At 42.6% G+C, this 16,455-nt stretch overlaps 1 protein-coding gene across 1 annotated transcript; it reads left to right on the forward strand.

Annotated features, from left to right (window-relative positions):
• The first annotated feature begins 10,824 nt into the window (after positions 1-10,824).
• Olfr15 (olfactory receptor 15) lies at positions 10,825-11,763 on the forward strand. The gene has a single exon (NM_008762.2). The coding sequence runs from the start codon at positions 10,825-10,827 to the stop codon at positions 11,761-11,763; it is 939 nt and encodes a 312-aa protein (NP_032788.2).
• The last annotated feature ends 4,692 nt before the right edge of the window (positions 11,764-16,455 follow it).

Raw genomic sequence — 16,455 nt, forward strand, 5'->3', positions numbered from 1 at the left:
TGGATCACAGCACCTGCTGCCCAACCTGAATGAACTGAGTTCAGTCCCTGGAACCCACGTGGTAGAAGGTGAGAACTGACTTTGCCAAGTTGTCCTTTGACCTCCACACTTGCAACATTATACACAGACTGCCCCTCCCACCCCCCGTAGATAAATAATAAAATGTAAAAGAAAAGACTAGGGGCTGAAGTTAAGATTAGGGGCTCAGCGGTTAAGAGCATCTGCTCTTTCAAAGGATCTGAGTTTGTTCCCAGCATCTACATCAGGTGTTTCACAAGCATTTAACTCCAGCTCTGGGGATCTGATATCCTCTCCTGGACTCCATGGGAACCTGCACTCACAGTGCACACAGTACAAAAACATCTTATGTACACACAAAATCTTTTAAGAGGAAAACATTAACCATTACAACAGCATGTCTTTCTTTTAAAATTGAAACAGTGCTGCTAAAGGTGTTCAAGGGTGAGAAGACACAGTGCCCTTGTGATAAATAACAACACTTACAAACACAAAACATTGTACATTTTACACAGGTACATGTGTATTTGGATGCTGAGGCACAGTCATGGGGTTGGTACCTAAGAAGGAGTGCAGAAGAATGAGGGTAGGAATTGGGAATAAGGTTGAAAAAGAAAATGACATACTGAGTGACTGATAGAAGGCCCTTCTTGAGAATGTTGGCAGTGTGCACAGGATTCTGTGTGGATGTCATATTTTTTAATTTCCTGATGATGGATATAGACATTTGCCAATTTCTTCTTTGTATGGACTTTAGAATCAAGGTGACTAATTGTTTTTCCACCAGAGTCTCACTATGAAGCCCAGGCTGACCTTAATCTTCCTACCTCGGCCTCCTGGATGCTGGGATTATAATGTGAACCACCAGTGTGTGTGTGTGTGTGTGTGTGTGTGTGTGCGCGCGCGCGCGCACGCATATAGAGCATATACGTGTGTTCATATGTGCATGCAGGTCCATGCATATGTAAGTGTGGTGGGGGTGAAGTTGACATCGGGTATCTTTCTTGATTGACCTTTACCTTAGCCTTTGAGACAGGGTCTTTCACTAACTCTGGCACTCACTGAATGGCCAGACTACTTGCGGGATCTACCTGTCTCTGCAACACTTTCCCCAGGTTATAGTTGAATGTGATCACACTTGAATTTTTTTAACTTTAAAACTTAATTATTTTTTAGTTTTGAGACAAGTGCTCTCTCTGGAGCCCTGGCTGTCCTAGAACTTGACACCAGGCTGGCCTTGAATTAATAGGGATCCACCTGCCTCTGCTTCCTGAGTGCTGGGATTAAAGGCACCATCATTCCCAGCTTGAATTTTTTAATGAACTTTTAGATTTATATTTTATTTTTCATCTGTATGAGTATTTTGTCTGCATGTGTATACATGTACCACATGTGTGCCTGGTACCCATAAAGTCTAGAAGAAGGCATCAGATCTCTTGGAACTGGAGTTATAGACAGTAGTGGGCCACAGTGTAGGTGCATGCTGGGAACTGGAAACTGGATTTTTTTTTTTTTGCAAGAACAAGTGCTCTTAACTGTTGAACCATGCATGTCTCCAGTCTCCACTCTTGGCTTTTAATATGGGTCCTGGGGATATGAACTCAGATCCTCACGCTTGCATGGCTGGCACTTTCCAAATGAACCAAGCCCCCAGCCCTACAGACCTTCATTTAGTAACTCAGTGGGTTACATAAAACCTCCCAGATTTAGTTCCTCTTTTGTACAAAAGTCAGAATGGTGCTTATCTGTTGATGTGCGGTCATTCTCCTGTTTGTCAACAACTGAGCACATAAATGACATCTGGAGGCTGGCAGATGCTGCTTAGGATTCTGAGATGATGGAGTCTGCCCACAGGACAGTGATCCACTGGGCAGGGGCAGGCTAACCCTGCCTAGGCTATAACTCCTCAACTGCACTCTTTTAACATTTTTTTCACTCTAGTGTTGACAATTGAATCCAAGACCTTCCTGGCAGTCTATGTCACTGAGTTGCATCTTCAGCCCCGTGTCCATTTTTTGAATGAATATGATTTCTCAACTGTTTCTGAAGTAATTCAATTTCTAAGACATCTAATGACCTAACCATGTTCCCAGTTACATCCCAAATGTTTTGTAGTGATGGTTATAAATTATTGCTTTTCCATAGCATAATATAAGTGGGCAAAAAAAAAAATCCCAGACCAAAATCTCAGAAGCACATTTTACAGATAGGAAAGCTGGTTGGTACCTACTTTAAAAAGCCTTCATTGGGCAGCAGCTACCCAACAACAGCCAAGACACATAACTACCTTATTCCTTATTTGTTTCTCTGCCAGTGGGGTTGGGGAGCTTCCTCCCTAAGAAATAGCATAAAGAGAAAAAGAAAGAAAGAGAGAGAGAGAGAGAGAGAGAGAGAGAGAGAGAGAGAGAGAGAGAAAGAAAGAAAGAAAGAAAGAAAGAAAGAAAGAAAGAAAGAAAGAAAGAAAGAAAGAAAGAAAGAAAATCAAACCACATGTGATCACTAATGGGGGACACAATTTACTCTTCTTTCAAGTTCAATTAGTTCTCTGTGTTTAGGGAGAGAGGTCAGATGAAAGACTAAGTTGGTTCTTCAGGGACACCTCTTTCCTGTGTTCTGGCCACACAGGCCCTATGTGCTAATTGCCTGGGCTGGGGGTTTGCTGTGGATAAGAGGGGACTGAGGTACCCTCCCTCTTGGGTCTTTCAGTATCAGCCCCATGAGTCAGGCCTCTGGGTGGCAGATGTGAGCTGCTCAAAGGTCAAAAGCATCAGTTTAAAAGCTAATGGCTCAGTCAGTGTAGGAGCCCAGTGGACAACTACACATCATTCTGGACTCATGCTCTGGTCCTCTCCATCCACTGAGCACCAGGCAGAAGAATGGGGGATCCTGAAAGCTCAGGTATAGTTCTGCACATAATCCCTTGATGTTTATTACTGGAGAATCCAGAGTGAAAGAAAGGGAGAAGGAAAGAAGGAAGGAAGGAAGGAAGGAAGGAAGGAAGGAAGGAAGGAAGGAAGGAAGGAAGGAGGGAAGGAGGGAAGGAGGGAAGGAGGGAGGGAGGGAGGGAGGGAGCGAGAGAGAGAGAGAGAGAGAGAGAGAGAGAGAGAGAGAGAGAGAGAGAGTAGATAGATGGGGTGGGGTAGGGCCTGGAAGAAGAGAGAAAGCAAAGGGGTTAAAGGTTTCCAGGCTGTTTTGTACTTCTTTAGGAGGAAGGCCAGAGTTGTCGAAGTTTCTCTCTAGCAACAAAAAGGAGAGACAAGAAAGAAAAATATTTGAACTAAAAAGGGATTTTTTTTTAACTTAAGTTTACCTTTATTATGTAGAACTTTAAATGTCAGGAAAATAAAACTCTTGATACAATTTCAAATCTTGTCTCAGCAAATATAATATTAGTATTTGACCACGAGGTTAAAAGCCCAATAAGGGAAATTTTCACATAGCACTATTCAGAACCCTTTAGCAAAAATCATCTGTAGACAACTAGGAAAATCTTAACCTAGGAAAGAAATTGAAAACAATAGCTATAAAAACAAACAAAAACAAAACAAAACCTAGTAGTTATCAAAGCCCCCTTTGACTGGAAAAGCCTGCCCAGTTATGGAGCAAACTGGGCGAATACAGCACGTCCGGGCAGGCCTGTGGCTGAGCAAAGAGAATTTCTGCTGTGTTATCTACTGAAATCTCAGAAAGTCCAGTCATAGCCTCTCCTAATTTTTGGTCTATTGTTTTGATTTTATAAAGCAAGAATGCACTGCTCGACAAGCTTGGATCTTTAAAATCCTATCATAATAGTGAAGACATTCATAGGAAAAATAGAAAACAAACTCCCACTTTAACCTCCTAACAGAACTGTACCATCTGCCCTTCCTTCCAGGACTCTTTGTCCCACTCTCTCCTCTCTAAGGGTGGAGTCTCCCTGTCCCTTTCCCAGTGGCAAATCAGACATGACCCTCTGAAGGAGGAAGTGCTAAAGCAACGCACAGCAGACTCATTCCCGGAGCAATCCTCATGGTTGTTTCTCTTTGGAGACACCCTTTGCAAATTGCTTATGGTTTAACCTGAAGACCCGTTCCTGAGAACGCAGGGCTTACCCTGCTGTCTGTACCCTGAGTTGGCTGAACGTTCCTACTTATCTGATCCACTACTGCTTTTATGTTTTTAAAACCCAGTGTTCTTTATAACTTGTGGGCTAGCTCATAGGCCCTTCAACTATGACTTTTAAAACCTTATGTTATGTATATGGGTGTTATACTTGCATGTAAATGTAAGTATGTATACCACATGCATGCCTGGTGCCTGCAGAGACCAGTTAAGGGTGCTAGATCCTCTGGAACAAGAGTTACAGATAATAGTTGTGAGCCACTATGTCAGTGCAGGGAATTGAACCCAGTTCCTTTGGAATATCAGTTCTCTTAACTACTGAGCCATCTCTCCAGCCCCTTCCTTCTTCCTTTCTTTCTTCCTTCTTCCCTCCCCATCCCCCTTTCTTTGGAGGAGTACATTCTACTGTGTCCATACATAAGTCAGAGGACAACTTGTGGGAATAGGTTCTCTTTCTACCACATGGATCTTAAGGGTCAAACTCAGGTCATCCGGATCAGCAGCAAGCATTGTTACCCACTGAGCCAAGGACTTATCATCAGCAGTAGAATAAAAATATACATTTTAATGAAGCCTCACTAATCTTCCCCTCCAAACAGGCTGCCTCCTTTAACTCCCCATTGTAATTGTTGCCTACATTTAAATAATTGAATTGGAATCGTTGCTTGGAAAGATTCCTTTCTATGAGTATATTATTAATAACAAACATTTTTTTCTCTTATTGGTCTTAACCAGATCTCTTTTAGGACCCTAACTTTCCCTACTCTGAAATTTAAGGAAAAAAATTCATGCTTACTCTGTTTAATGCCTTAAATCGTTTTATTTATAGAGTGATTGGTATATAATGTGAGGCCCTGACAGTTGCATGTATAGCTGAGGTTTTTATTATAGACATGAGGGAGTGTACAGCCAGAGGCATCGGAAGGGTCTAGACAGGGGGGGAAAAGCAGCAGACTAAATATGGCCAGCAGAGTGGATCAGGAAGAGAAGACAGGGAGAAGGAAAGAATAACAGAAAAGAGAAAGCAAAGAGGAGAAAGAGCCAAGATGAGGGCAAGAGGGCAAAGAGAAAGAGTGTATGGCCAAAAATGTCAGGATTATATAGGAATGAGAAGCTGGAGGAAGAGAAGGAAGCCCAGGAGCTGGAGAAGTTAAGGGAAGGGGATAGGGTGAGAGGAGCTGAGAGGAGCCGCAGGTACTGAGGGAGCCTGGAGGCCAGCAAGCGCTCTGTATGCTAATAGGCAACACAATTAGCCATTTCTCCTTTGGACCTGCAATTCAACCGGCTACAGTCTAATGCAGATTTTGTCCCTTCTCAGAAAAGATTTTATTTGGTTTGGTGAATCTTGCCTGCTTGTCTATAATAGTAGTAATGTATTTTTGAAAAACGTATTTGTTCTGATCAATCAGAAACAATATTAATTTAGATTATTTTATTCAAAATAGTCAGGCAGAATAAGCTCTTTGGAAATATCACCATCATCCATTTCTTCTTTTTAATTAATTTTTTTCCATTTCTTGAATAAATAAAAATAAGATATATTTTAAAACTCTGGCAACCCTGGGAGAATTAGGTTAGTTGGTTAGTTGCCTTTGGTTTTCCTCTCTGATACAGTGTCTCTATAGCCTAGTCTGGTCTTGACCTTTAACTGTTGATCTTCCTACCTCCACCTCGCAAATCCTAGAGTTATAGACATTTGCCAACAGGTCTGCCTAGGGCTGTTGTTGTTGTTGTTTGTTGTTTTTTAATTATTTCTAATGATTCCATTATCTTTTTGCTCAGGATAATGTCAGTGCAACATTTGGACTTGAATGCCAGGCACCCAGACTCGTGAAGTGACAACAGAGCAGGAATTACCTCTGCATAGGAGAAAGCTAAGACCAACTGTCAGACTTGAGGCAAAAGAAAGGTGTGACATTTAGGGAAAGAACATGGCAAGGCACTAGGGAAGGAGGGAAAGAGCAAAACTACAAGCTCTCATGCTGCTCCTCCTTGCTCCTCACCATGCTGGAGATTGAAGCCAGCACTTTGGGCAGGTCAGGCAAGTACTCTACCACTGAGCTACATCCTAGCCCCAGGAGTCTCCTGAAGAAGCACATCTTGGTTGCTTCTCTCAGCATGTGACACATTTTTTAGATTTATTTTTAATTATGTTAATGTAGCAGATATGTGCATATCTGCACAGGTGCCCTCAGAGGCCAGATGAAGCCATTGGACTCCCTGGAGCTGGAGTTGGAAACACTTGTGAGCTACCCCCAGCTCACATAATGTATGTGGCATTTTCAAATTAGGTTTACAGACAGGCAAAGGTGAGGACCATCTATGTTTCATGTAAGCATGCATGAAGTTCTGGGTTCAAGCCTTAGCACAGTATAAATCCACATGTGGTGGTACAAGCGTGTGATTCCAGTACTCTGGAGGCAGAGACCTGAGTTCAAGGCTATCCTTGATTATACAGAGTTTTAGGCCAAACTGGGCTTTGTAAGACTGTGTCTCAAATAAAAAAAAAAAAAAGCCAAAAAAAAAAAAAACACCCATAGTGCATCATTTTCAGAATGGAAAGCTCAATTTTGCTCCCTTTATGCTCTCCCTAAAATGTAAATAAGTCTGGATTAGTTTAGTACTTCCAGATTAGAGTCCGTGCCTTTTAATCCCAGTCCTGGGACATAGAAACAGAAGGATTTTTAGACTTCAAGGCCAGACTTGGCTACATGATAGGCTGTGGACAGCTTGTGCTACATAAAACCATCTCAAAAATAAACAAAATAGCATGCTCCCAAATTGTAAGGAAACTAGGAACTAAAAGAAAAGACCCTATAAGGGAGAGGAAGGGGCCCTGAGGAACAACCAAGCCACCAGATGCAGCTGTGCAGGTATACTTAACCAAGCTTGAGGCTTTCTCAAACTCTGGCTAGGCATAGGGTCAGTCTCGTATTTCCTCTTGCACTGGAGTAGCTTCTTCACTCTACCAACAGCCTTTCATTTTTCTGCTCATTACCTCTAGGCTGAAACTGCTCAGTTAGGAGCAGAGGAGAGCCTGGAGGAGATCGGACACTCCCGAGCAGCCACAGGCCTGTGGTCTTCCACAAACTGAGCAGCTCATCAATGGCAGAGAATGGGCCGTCTGCTCATCTTCTGTGGAGAGCTGAACACACTTTAATAGAAGAGAATAGGAAGGGATGCATCAAAGGGGACTTCCAAACAGTCAGAATAACTGAGCCCCTCACTTCGCCAATGTTACATGCAAAGATGACCTGGGAGCTGCTCCAACAGCCTGTCACTCCTGATGCAGTAGGACTCTTCTGCTCACCACAAAGGCAGTTTTTAAAAATTTCATCCTTGAGGCTGGAGAAATAGCTCAGTTAGTGCTTACCCCACAAGTACAGGGACCTGTGCTCAAGCCCCAGTGAATAGAGCCAAATGTGCTGATGATAACCAGGAGTCAAGACAGGCAGATCCCTAGTGCCAGAGTTCAGCTCCAGCAGGGTACAGGTCCCAAAGAGGAGGTGCGGAGTTAGAGAGGAAAGGAAACTGACAGAATCTGAGAGTGAATCAATAACTCATGTGTTTATTGAAAAAAATGCTCTGTGATTGCATAGTAGCTTAATCATAGGTAATGTTGAAATCAGGCTTAGTGATTTCAAGAGATGTATAATTTCTTCATAGATTGTTAACCCATTTTAGCCCTATTTTTCAACATTCAGAATGAAAGAGGTAATCAACTTTACTACACTGTTTTGTTTTGTTTTTTCTGAAGCAAAAGCAGTAAGTTCAATAGGCATCTAACTCCTTATTATTTTCTAAGGTTCAGTAACCCCACCAGGTGCCCGTTTACATTTCTTCCTGCATGTTCTCAGCCTTTGTGGTCAAGAGTGCCAGACATTAAGTTCTGAGAAAAAAAAAATCCTATAAAAGCAATTTTCATTCCTCAAGGGGCACAATGCAGGTTTGCACCGTGCAGCACAATAAGCCTTGAGCTGTTTCCTAGTTGTGTTCCCATGTGCCTTAGTCTTACAATATGGGCCTGTTCTCCTCATATACTCCCCAAAGGAAGGTCCTTATATCTTACTCTTTTCCCATGTGCCTTAGTCTTACAATATGGGTCTGTTCTCCTCATACACTTCCCCAAGGGGAGGTCTGGACATATTACTCTTTTTCCAGTATGCCGTACCATCCTAATTCCTTCAATGTATGTTCCTGTGTATGGCAGAGGGGATCAAACCAGTCTAACTTAATAGAATCTGCTCCTCATGGGGCACACCAGATCTTGCCATTCATCCTGTAAGTCTTGTACCCAGGGAGTTAATTGTGGTTGTGGGCACTGTTCTATACTTATTAACTGACTTCTTCTTCTTCTTCTTCTTCTTCTTCTTCTTCTTCTTCTTCTTCTTCTTCTTCTTCTTTTGACAGGGTTTCTCTGTGTAGCCCTGGCTGTCCTGGACTATGTAGACCAGGCTGGCCTTGAACTCAAAAATCCACCTGCCTCTCCCTCCCAAGTGCTGGGATTAAAGGCGTGCACCACCACACCCGGCTTAACTGAACTCTTGCCATCAACTGCCAAGTCCTCAGACTCTGGGTCTGGGTCCATTGTTTTCTCTTTGTTGTGTGCTTCATCCTTGGGGCTAGTTGTATCCAAGAGTAAGCCGCAGGTCTCAGAAAATATGGTAGTGTGACTGAGAAGAAATGACACCCAAAAGTTGTCCTCTAGCCTCCAGATACGTGCACACATGCACCTGCACATACACTCATATACATAAAATCCTCTTGAAGTTCTGTGTGGATTCTAGCATCAGGATTACCAATATTTTGCTATATGTGGATTAAAAAGGACAGTTTCAATCTTTAGTCAAGTGGCCCTTGACAGTTGCAATAAAAGCCCCTAAGCTCACCTACACACTTCCCTGGTTAGGCCAGTAGCTGAAGTTCCCATGGAACAGACAGGCCACAGTTCAGAGAAACGACAGAATTCTCTCCCAACTGTTGGTTTCTAGGTGACCCATGAATTATTTACTGTTTAGATCCTTTTAATTAGTAGGCAAAAGAAGAGAAAAGATCTTGGTTTTCTTATATTTAGAAATAGCAGTCTTGTGGGTAAAGTGCTTGTCACACAAGTCTGAGGACCTGAGTTCAATCCACGGCACCTACATAAAAAGGCAGCTGTGGTGGTATGAAGAAGTTAGATGTGACAGTACACCTTGTCATCCCAAGACTGGACAGGGAAAACATGTGGGGCTAACCAAGAAACCCTAGGTTACCATAAGAGACCCTGATTAAAAAAGCAAAGAGTACCACTTCTGAGGAATAACACTTAAGGCTGACTTCTGTGCACACACACACTGCCCAAGGAGATGTTAATTGGCTGTTATTGACAAGAGTGTGTTTGCTGCTTTGAGAATGTTAAGAATGATTCCTTGGTTTAGCAGTAAACACAGTAGACTTCAAATTATCAGGTATATTTTAATTTCCCTTACTATGGACACATGTAGATTGATTTAACTTCCTTACAGAAAATCCACTTATATATTTCACACATTTGACTTAAGCTTTTTTGGCATGTGTTTATTTGTTCTATATTCACCTTCTTCACTGACAAATTCATGCTTTTTGTGTATGGTGAATATTCAGTATTCTCGTTAGTTTTTTAAATTATTTTGGGTGTGTATGTTTTACCTGCGTGTATATATGTGTGCTGCATGTATGCAGTGCCCATGGAGGGCAGAAGAAAGCATCAGATCTATCAGAGTTTGAGTTGCAGACAGTTGTGAGCCTCCAGGTGGCTGCTGGGAACTGGACCTTGGTCCTCTGGAAGAGCAACCAATGCTCTCAATGGCTGAACATCTCTCCAGCTCCTACCATCTCTCTTTTTTTTTTTTTTTTTTTTGAGATCCGATAGACACATGATGATCTTTCCAGACCAGGAGTTTTAATTTGAGAAGAGAGGACTATAAAAGACAGAGAAAAGGAATTTCTTTAAAGATTATTTATTTTAAAGATTATTTATTTTGATGGTCATGGTGCCACATGGCTTTAATCTCAATACTCAGAAAACAGAGCAGGTGGGATCTCTGTTAAGGCTAGCTTGGTCTACACAGCAACTTCCAGTCTGCCTAGGGCTGTATAATGACAGACTGTCCAAAAAAAAAAAAAAAAGACTTTATTTTAAATCATGTAGGCATGAATTTTGGGTGGTATGTTCACATATGTGCAGTTGCCAGAAGTGCATGTCAGATTCCCTGGAACTGGACTTATAGGCTATTGTGAGATAAGGGCGCTGAAATCCAAAGTTGGAATCTCTGCAAGAGCATTCTGTGCTCTTAAATGTTGAGCCATCCTTTCAAGCCTGAGAAAGAAATCTATCAGTAACTTCCGGGGAGATTTTCCAAATTCACTGTGTGTTTCCCTCTTAGAGCAAAAGAAAACTTGGCTGAGGAAATTGGTGTTTTGAGAAGGTATCTGATCTAACCTGCCCCTCTGACCTGTTGCCCTAGCTGTTGTCTGTCCTCACAAGGCACTCCCTTCATCTCTGTGCTAGGTCCCTTTTGACATCCCAGCTCAACTGACAACCAGGGCTTGCATGAAAGCTCGTGGCCAGGAAGGGTGGACTGGGCTTTAGCTGCGGAGCCTGAGGTGCACTTTGGATGCAGGTTTAGCAGTAGCTGCCTCTTCCCTTGCCTGAGCAAACTTCAGTGACTGAGGCAGCCGGTGATGGAGGTGGACAGCAACAGCTCCTCTGGGAGCTTCATTCTGATGGGTGTCTCTGACCATCCCCATCTGGAGATCATCTTTTTTGCTGTCATCCTGGCCTCTTACTTGTTGACGCTGGTTGGGAACTTGACCATCATCCTGCTTTCGCGCCTTGATGCTCGGCTCCACACACCCATGTACTTCTTCCTCAGCAACCTCTCCTCTCTAGACCTTGCCTTTACTACCAGTTCAGTCCCTCAGATGCTGAAAAATTTATGGGGGCCAGACAAGACAATCAGCTATGGTGGGTGTGTAACTCAACTCTATGTTTTCCTTTGGCTGGGGGCTACTGAGTGCATACTGCTCGTGGTGATGGCATTTGATCGGTATGTGGCAGTTTGTCGGCCCCTGCACTACATGACCGTCATGAATCCTCGCCTCTGCTGGGGGCTGGCTGCTATTAGCTGGTTGGGTGGCTTAGGCAACTCCGTGATTCAGTCAACATTCACTCTCCAGCTCCCATTTTGCGGACACCGAAAAGTGGACAACTTCCTGTGTGAGGTACCCGCCATGATTAAATTGGCCTGTGGAGACACAAGTCTCAATGAGGCGGTGCTCAATGGTGTTTGTACCTTCTTCACTGTGGTCCCAGTAAGCGTCATCCTGGTCTCTTACTGCTTCATTGCTCAGGCAGTGATGAAGATCCGCTCTGTGGAGGGACGTCGAAAGGCTTTCAATACGTGTGTCTCCCACTTGGTGGTAGTGTTTCTCTTCTATGGCTCTGCGATCTATGGGTATCTGCTTCCAGCTAAGAGCAGTAATCAAAGCCAAGGAAAATTCATTTCTCTCTTCTACTCTGTGGTCACACCCATGGTGAATCCGCTCATCTATACTCTAAGAAACAAAGAAGTGAAGGGGGCCCTGGGAAGATTGCTGGGGAAAGGAAGAGGAGCCAGCTGAGGACAGCACAATCGTCTTCATTTCTTATTGCCTCTCCACCTTGCATTCTGTTTTCTTATGAGAAGTTCTGTCTTCAGTAAAGCCAATGCATATTCCTGACAATTCTACACATTTGGAAGATGGTTAGTGTTACTTGAGACATTCTTTGTTTATTTTCCAGAAATACGACTGTGGACCACAGGTAACAGGGCAGATATGTATCGTTGTAGGTCCAGAGACTATTGACCTACAACAGATCCATTTCAGTGTCCCTGACTCTGAGGTCCACATTATGTGTTATAGCATAATTCTGATGAATTTTTTTTACTTCCTAAGGAAAGAAACGTGAAGTTTCTTGTATAATTTTCTGTAATTCCATGAATTGACACCACACGTTATCAACTTCAGATGAAAATAGAATTCATCTTGGTATCTTAGCCATCCACCATCGTGTTCCGGTTCTCTGTCTCTTCTTAGTACTACATACAGGCTAACTATTCATGCTTCCCATCTCCTTCTCACCTGATTATCCTTTTCTGTATGTCTGCATCCAAATTTACCTTCTATCCAATGTGATAATTAATAAGAAAAGATAGGCAAGACCATTTGCCTTTCAATACTAGCCTAAAATGTCTCCATCTGGCTTTGTTTAAATCATTGCAGCTGACAGCCAGAGCCATCGGGTTTGCTATGAGTCAGTGGACTATGGGATATGCTATGGTTCCTTAAGCAAGTTTAGGAGGGTAGTCTGTCCATTAAGCATGTCCTCTGTTTCAAGTTTTAATCTTCCAGCACTACTGTCCCAGAAATCCAGCAACTGGTTTAGAACAAAACTTATCTCAAGAAACTTGTGTGTTGGAACAATAACACCTATATTGTATGTAGTACAAGCAATTTAAGCTTATCCCTGACTAGCTCACAAATAAATGGGACTCAGACTTTGGTTATTTTTAATCTATTTTTCTAACTGCTGGCCTGGCTACCTCCCCAGCAATGTACCCCAGATACTTGCTCTTTCTCCTGGCCATGTACTCATGGTCTATCGCCCCTCGTGGTGGCTTCCTCTTCTCTCGCGTACTTCCTCCTCTGTCCTTACCTTAGTATATACTTCAAATTTACTTATAAGCTCTTGTAAATTTTCTTCTGAGACTCCTCTCCAATTTTTATTATTTTCCTTTTCTTGTATCTTCAAGTATTTCTTTTATTTTCTTAAATGACTTTGCTCATTGCTAGAATGGCAAAACAAAACAAAACAAAAAAACCGCTCATCCGCCACCACAGTTTACACACCCTATGCCTAGACAGAAGCTATATTAATATGGGACAATTGTTTAGCAGCTACATTATTAGAAAAGAGAAAATTAATAGGTTTTAGAAGTAGTTTCAAAGGATCTGCCGCTTTGCTTCCATTTCTGTTATTGTATTTGCCTGCCTATTACAAAGTATATGCTGGATAAGTGCTAGTGAATGAAATTATATTAAGTGTTATGGATCACCTTCTTATGGTAAGAACTAAATGCTCCATGCAGACCATTTTCACATTTGCTGGTTTGGGTTATCTCGTCCCTTGAATAGAATGGAACGAGCACAGATACATTTTCCCTTCCAAATTTTCATAATTCCCCTTTAAAAATCTAACAACACTATCCTAGCCTGAATTTGTTTCTCCAGTTCAGATCAAAGCCACAACTTAGTTTTCCAATCGTGTCCATAGCAATAGTTTCCAGGATGAGCCATCATCCTGGATCTCATCAAAGTGTATCATCTTGAAGGCACAAAATACCAGTCAGCACACTCGATCAGGTCAGGTCAGATCAGGTCAGCTTCTCAAAGACAAGCTATGGCACCCAAGTTCCTACAGTTATCTGGGAGCAGAGTGTGGCTGACTTGTGGGAGTCGTAATTACAAGGAGACAGGGCAGTCATGTCCTCTGTTCAATTCATTTGAGTTTTGAAATAACTACAAGAAATGCAGGGAGAAATAGAATTATTCTTTAAACACTTTGGAGTTCGGCAGAACTTCCTTCTGGAAAGTAAAGAACACCGTAAAACTGACTAGGAGTTAGGGGAGTGGAAAACCACAGAGGAAGGGGAGAAAAACTTCACCAGTTATAAGGGGAAGTAAGGGCATCATGGGTCTCTGCTGCAAGGAATCCCTAATGATTTTGTACTTTTTGCTGTTTTGAGACTCACACTGTAGGTCAAGATGGCCTTCAGCTCATGGCTATCCTCCTGCCTGAGATTCAAAGTGCAGGAATTAGAAGTTCTCCCTTTAAAACGAAGGGATGAATATGATCACGTCTTAATGGCCACAGTATGAAATTATCAACAATGGAGGCTGGAGAGCTAAAAAGCTGTTCTTCCAGAGGTCCCGGGTTTGATTCCCAGCACCCACGTGGTGGGTCACAACTGTCTTTAACTCCAGTCCCAGGGAATGCAGTGCCTTCTTCTGTCCTCCAAAGGCACCAGGCATGCAGACAAAACACCCAAATACATAAAAAGTAGTTAATTAAATTAAAAAAGAAATTCTCAAGAAAAAATATTATAAAAAATAAAATATGCCTTTAATCCCAGCACTCGGGAGGCAGAAGCAGAAGGATTTCTGAGTTCGAAGCCAGCCTGGTCTACAAAGTAAGTTCCAGGACAGCCAGGGCTACACAGAGAAACCCTGTCTTGAAAAACCAAAAATAAAATAAAATAAAATAAAATAAAATGGCTGAAGCTGGGGTTACAACTCAGTGATATGACAGATGCTTGCTTGGGATGCATGAGGCTCTCCATTCAATCTCTACTATTGCAATAAATAAGAAAATTAAATAAATAAATAAATAAATAAATAAATAAATAAATAAATCTGTAGGTGTCTTGAGGGCTAGAGTGTTTGATTGACAACCATCAGATCTCTCTAACACAGCCTCAGTGGCTTCCTGCCAGGAATAGACCCCAGCAACTGCCAGGTAGGGGTGAGTTGCGAGGGGGCTGTAAACATTATTCCAGCAGCCCCTGAAGATCTTGCATCAGCTGCAACCCCAGCACCACTATCTTCCCCTTTAAAAATCTAACAACAGAAAGTGGTGCAGCCTGCATTAGGAGACTTTTAGATGACCCCACCCAGGAACCCCTACTTGGAAGGAGCGCCTTACAGAAGCATAGCCTCTCTGGAGCAGCCCTGAGGAAAGCAGAGTCTCCCCTCCCCCCACCCCAGGACAAAGTTGCAGTTGTCTGTGGTGGTGACAGCTGGGTGCTCTCTGAGCTGTAATGAAGTGTTCTCTGGGCATCTGAACCGCAGCTGAAGTTTCCATGGACTATCCAAGAGGGATTGGAGGTTTCCAAGCACCTGTGAGGGGTTGTTGTCAAGACAACCACGGCTATCATGTTTGCAATAGGAAGGAGTAGCTGTTTGATTGGCAGCTGACTGGTTTTTTAATTTCATGAGGTTCGATTTGCCAACAATGTATTTCCTGAGCAACTGGAGTGTTCCCAGAAAGCATTGTGCCTGTGCTCACAGCTTGGAGTGTGTCCCTTCCTTCTCCTCTAGCATTTTCAGTTTCCATTCTTATGTTAAGGTCTTTGGTCCATTCGGAGTTGATTTTTTTCTGCAAGGTGGGAAGGACCTGCTCTTATTCTGCCACACCTGAACACAGGATTCAATTAGCAAGCGGCAGGACCATTTTCAAGTAAATGGATAAGTCAGAAATAGACTTTAAGGCTGTCTAGAAATACATCAGTCAAATTGCTTCCTGGAAAAAGATCAAAAAGTGTAGGAACATGGAACTTTGTACTATCAATACAACGGAATGGTATGTGAGGACAGCTAAGTTCAGACAGAATGTGAGTCCGCTACAGGCGCAAGGTTTTCCTTTAGGCTAATGAGAAGGTTTTATAACTAGATAGAGTGGCTAGACAACATTGTAAATAACACCATAATTGCTCACTCTATAATGGTTAATTTTATGTTATATTAATTTTACCTAAAAAAATTTTTCTATGTGTTTCTATTTGTTTATACTTTTATAGGCCAAAGGTCACCTGTGCAGGTCATTTCTCAAGAGCTGTTTACCTTGTGTCATCCCCTCCCCACACATACCCTGTGACCTTGTGTTGCTCCCCTCCCCATCTCTCACTCCTGGTGCTGGGGGAAAAGGTCAAAAATTATTTTTAAACATTTTCTTAGCAGACATCTTGATTAGGTTTTTGTTTGTTGCCAAAGATCAAACTCTCAGCCTGAAGAGAGGTTCTGAGAGACAGTGTCTGAGAGTGACAAAAAGAACAACTTGAAGTCAAATCATGGATCCAAGCTCACGACCTGTGTTCTACTTGCTATTCTAAGAGATTTCTCTGTCCATGTCCTGCTTGTGTGTGTGTGTGTGTGTGTGTGTGTGTGTGTGTGTGTGTTCTCCAAACAGTTTGTGGGGCAGTGGACCATGCCAGAAAACTTGGTAAGGTTGAGTTGGTTCAGAAACCCTGGTATACCCTCATATCTGAGGACAGTAAGTGCTTCACCTACTCCCAACCTGATTCCTGACCTGGAACAAGTGACCACAACTCTCCACATAACGAACATGACCACTAGTCACATAGCACACAACACAGAGTTCTTTGTGTTAATGAGGTATCTAGATGTACTCTGAGGGTTTAGCCAATAAGCTTCTCTTCCCAGACATTCCTTCCTACAAAAGATATTTAATCTCTGGTCCACCCTGAGGAAGTGGTA

Source organism: Mus musculus, chromosome 16 (genome assembly GCF_000001635.26).
Source record: "Mus musculus strain C57BL/6J chromosome 16, GRCm38.p6 C57BL/6J".
NCBI lineage: Eukaryota > Metazoa > Chordata > Mammalia > Rodentia > Muridae > Mus > Mus musculus.

Excerpts from the sequence above, each read along its gene's own strand:
- Olfr15 (NM_008762.2), top strand. The coding sequence starts at position 10,825 with ATGGAGGTGGACAGCAACAGCTCCTCTGGGAGCTTCATTCTGATGGGT.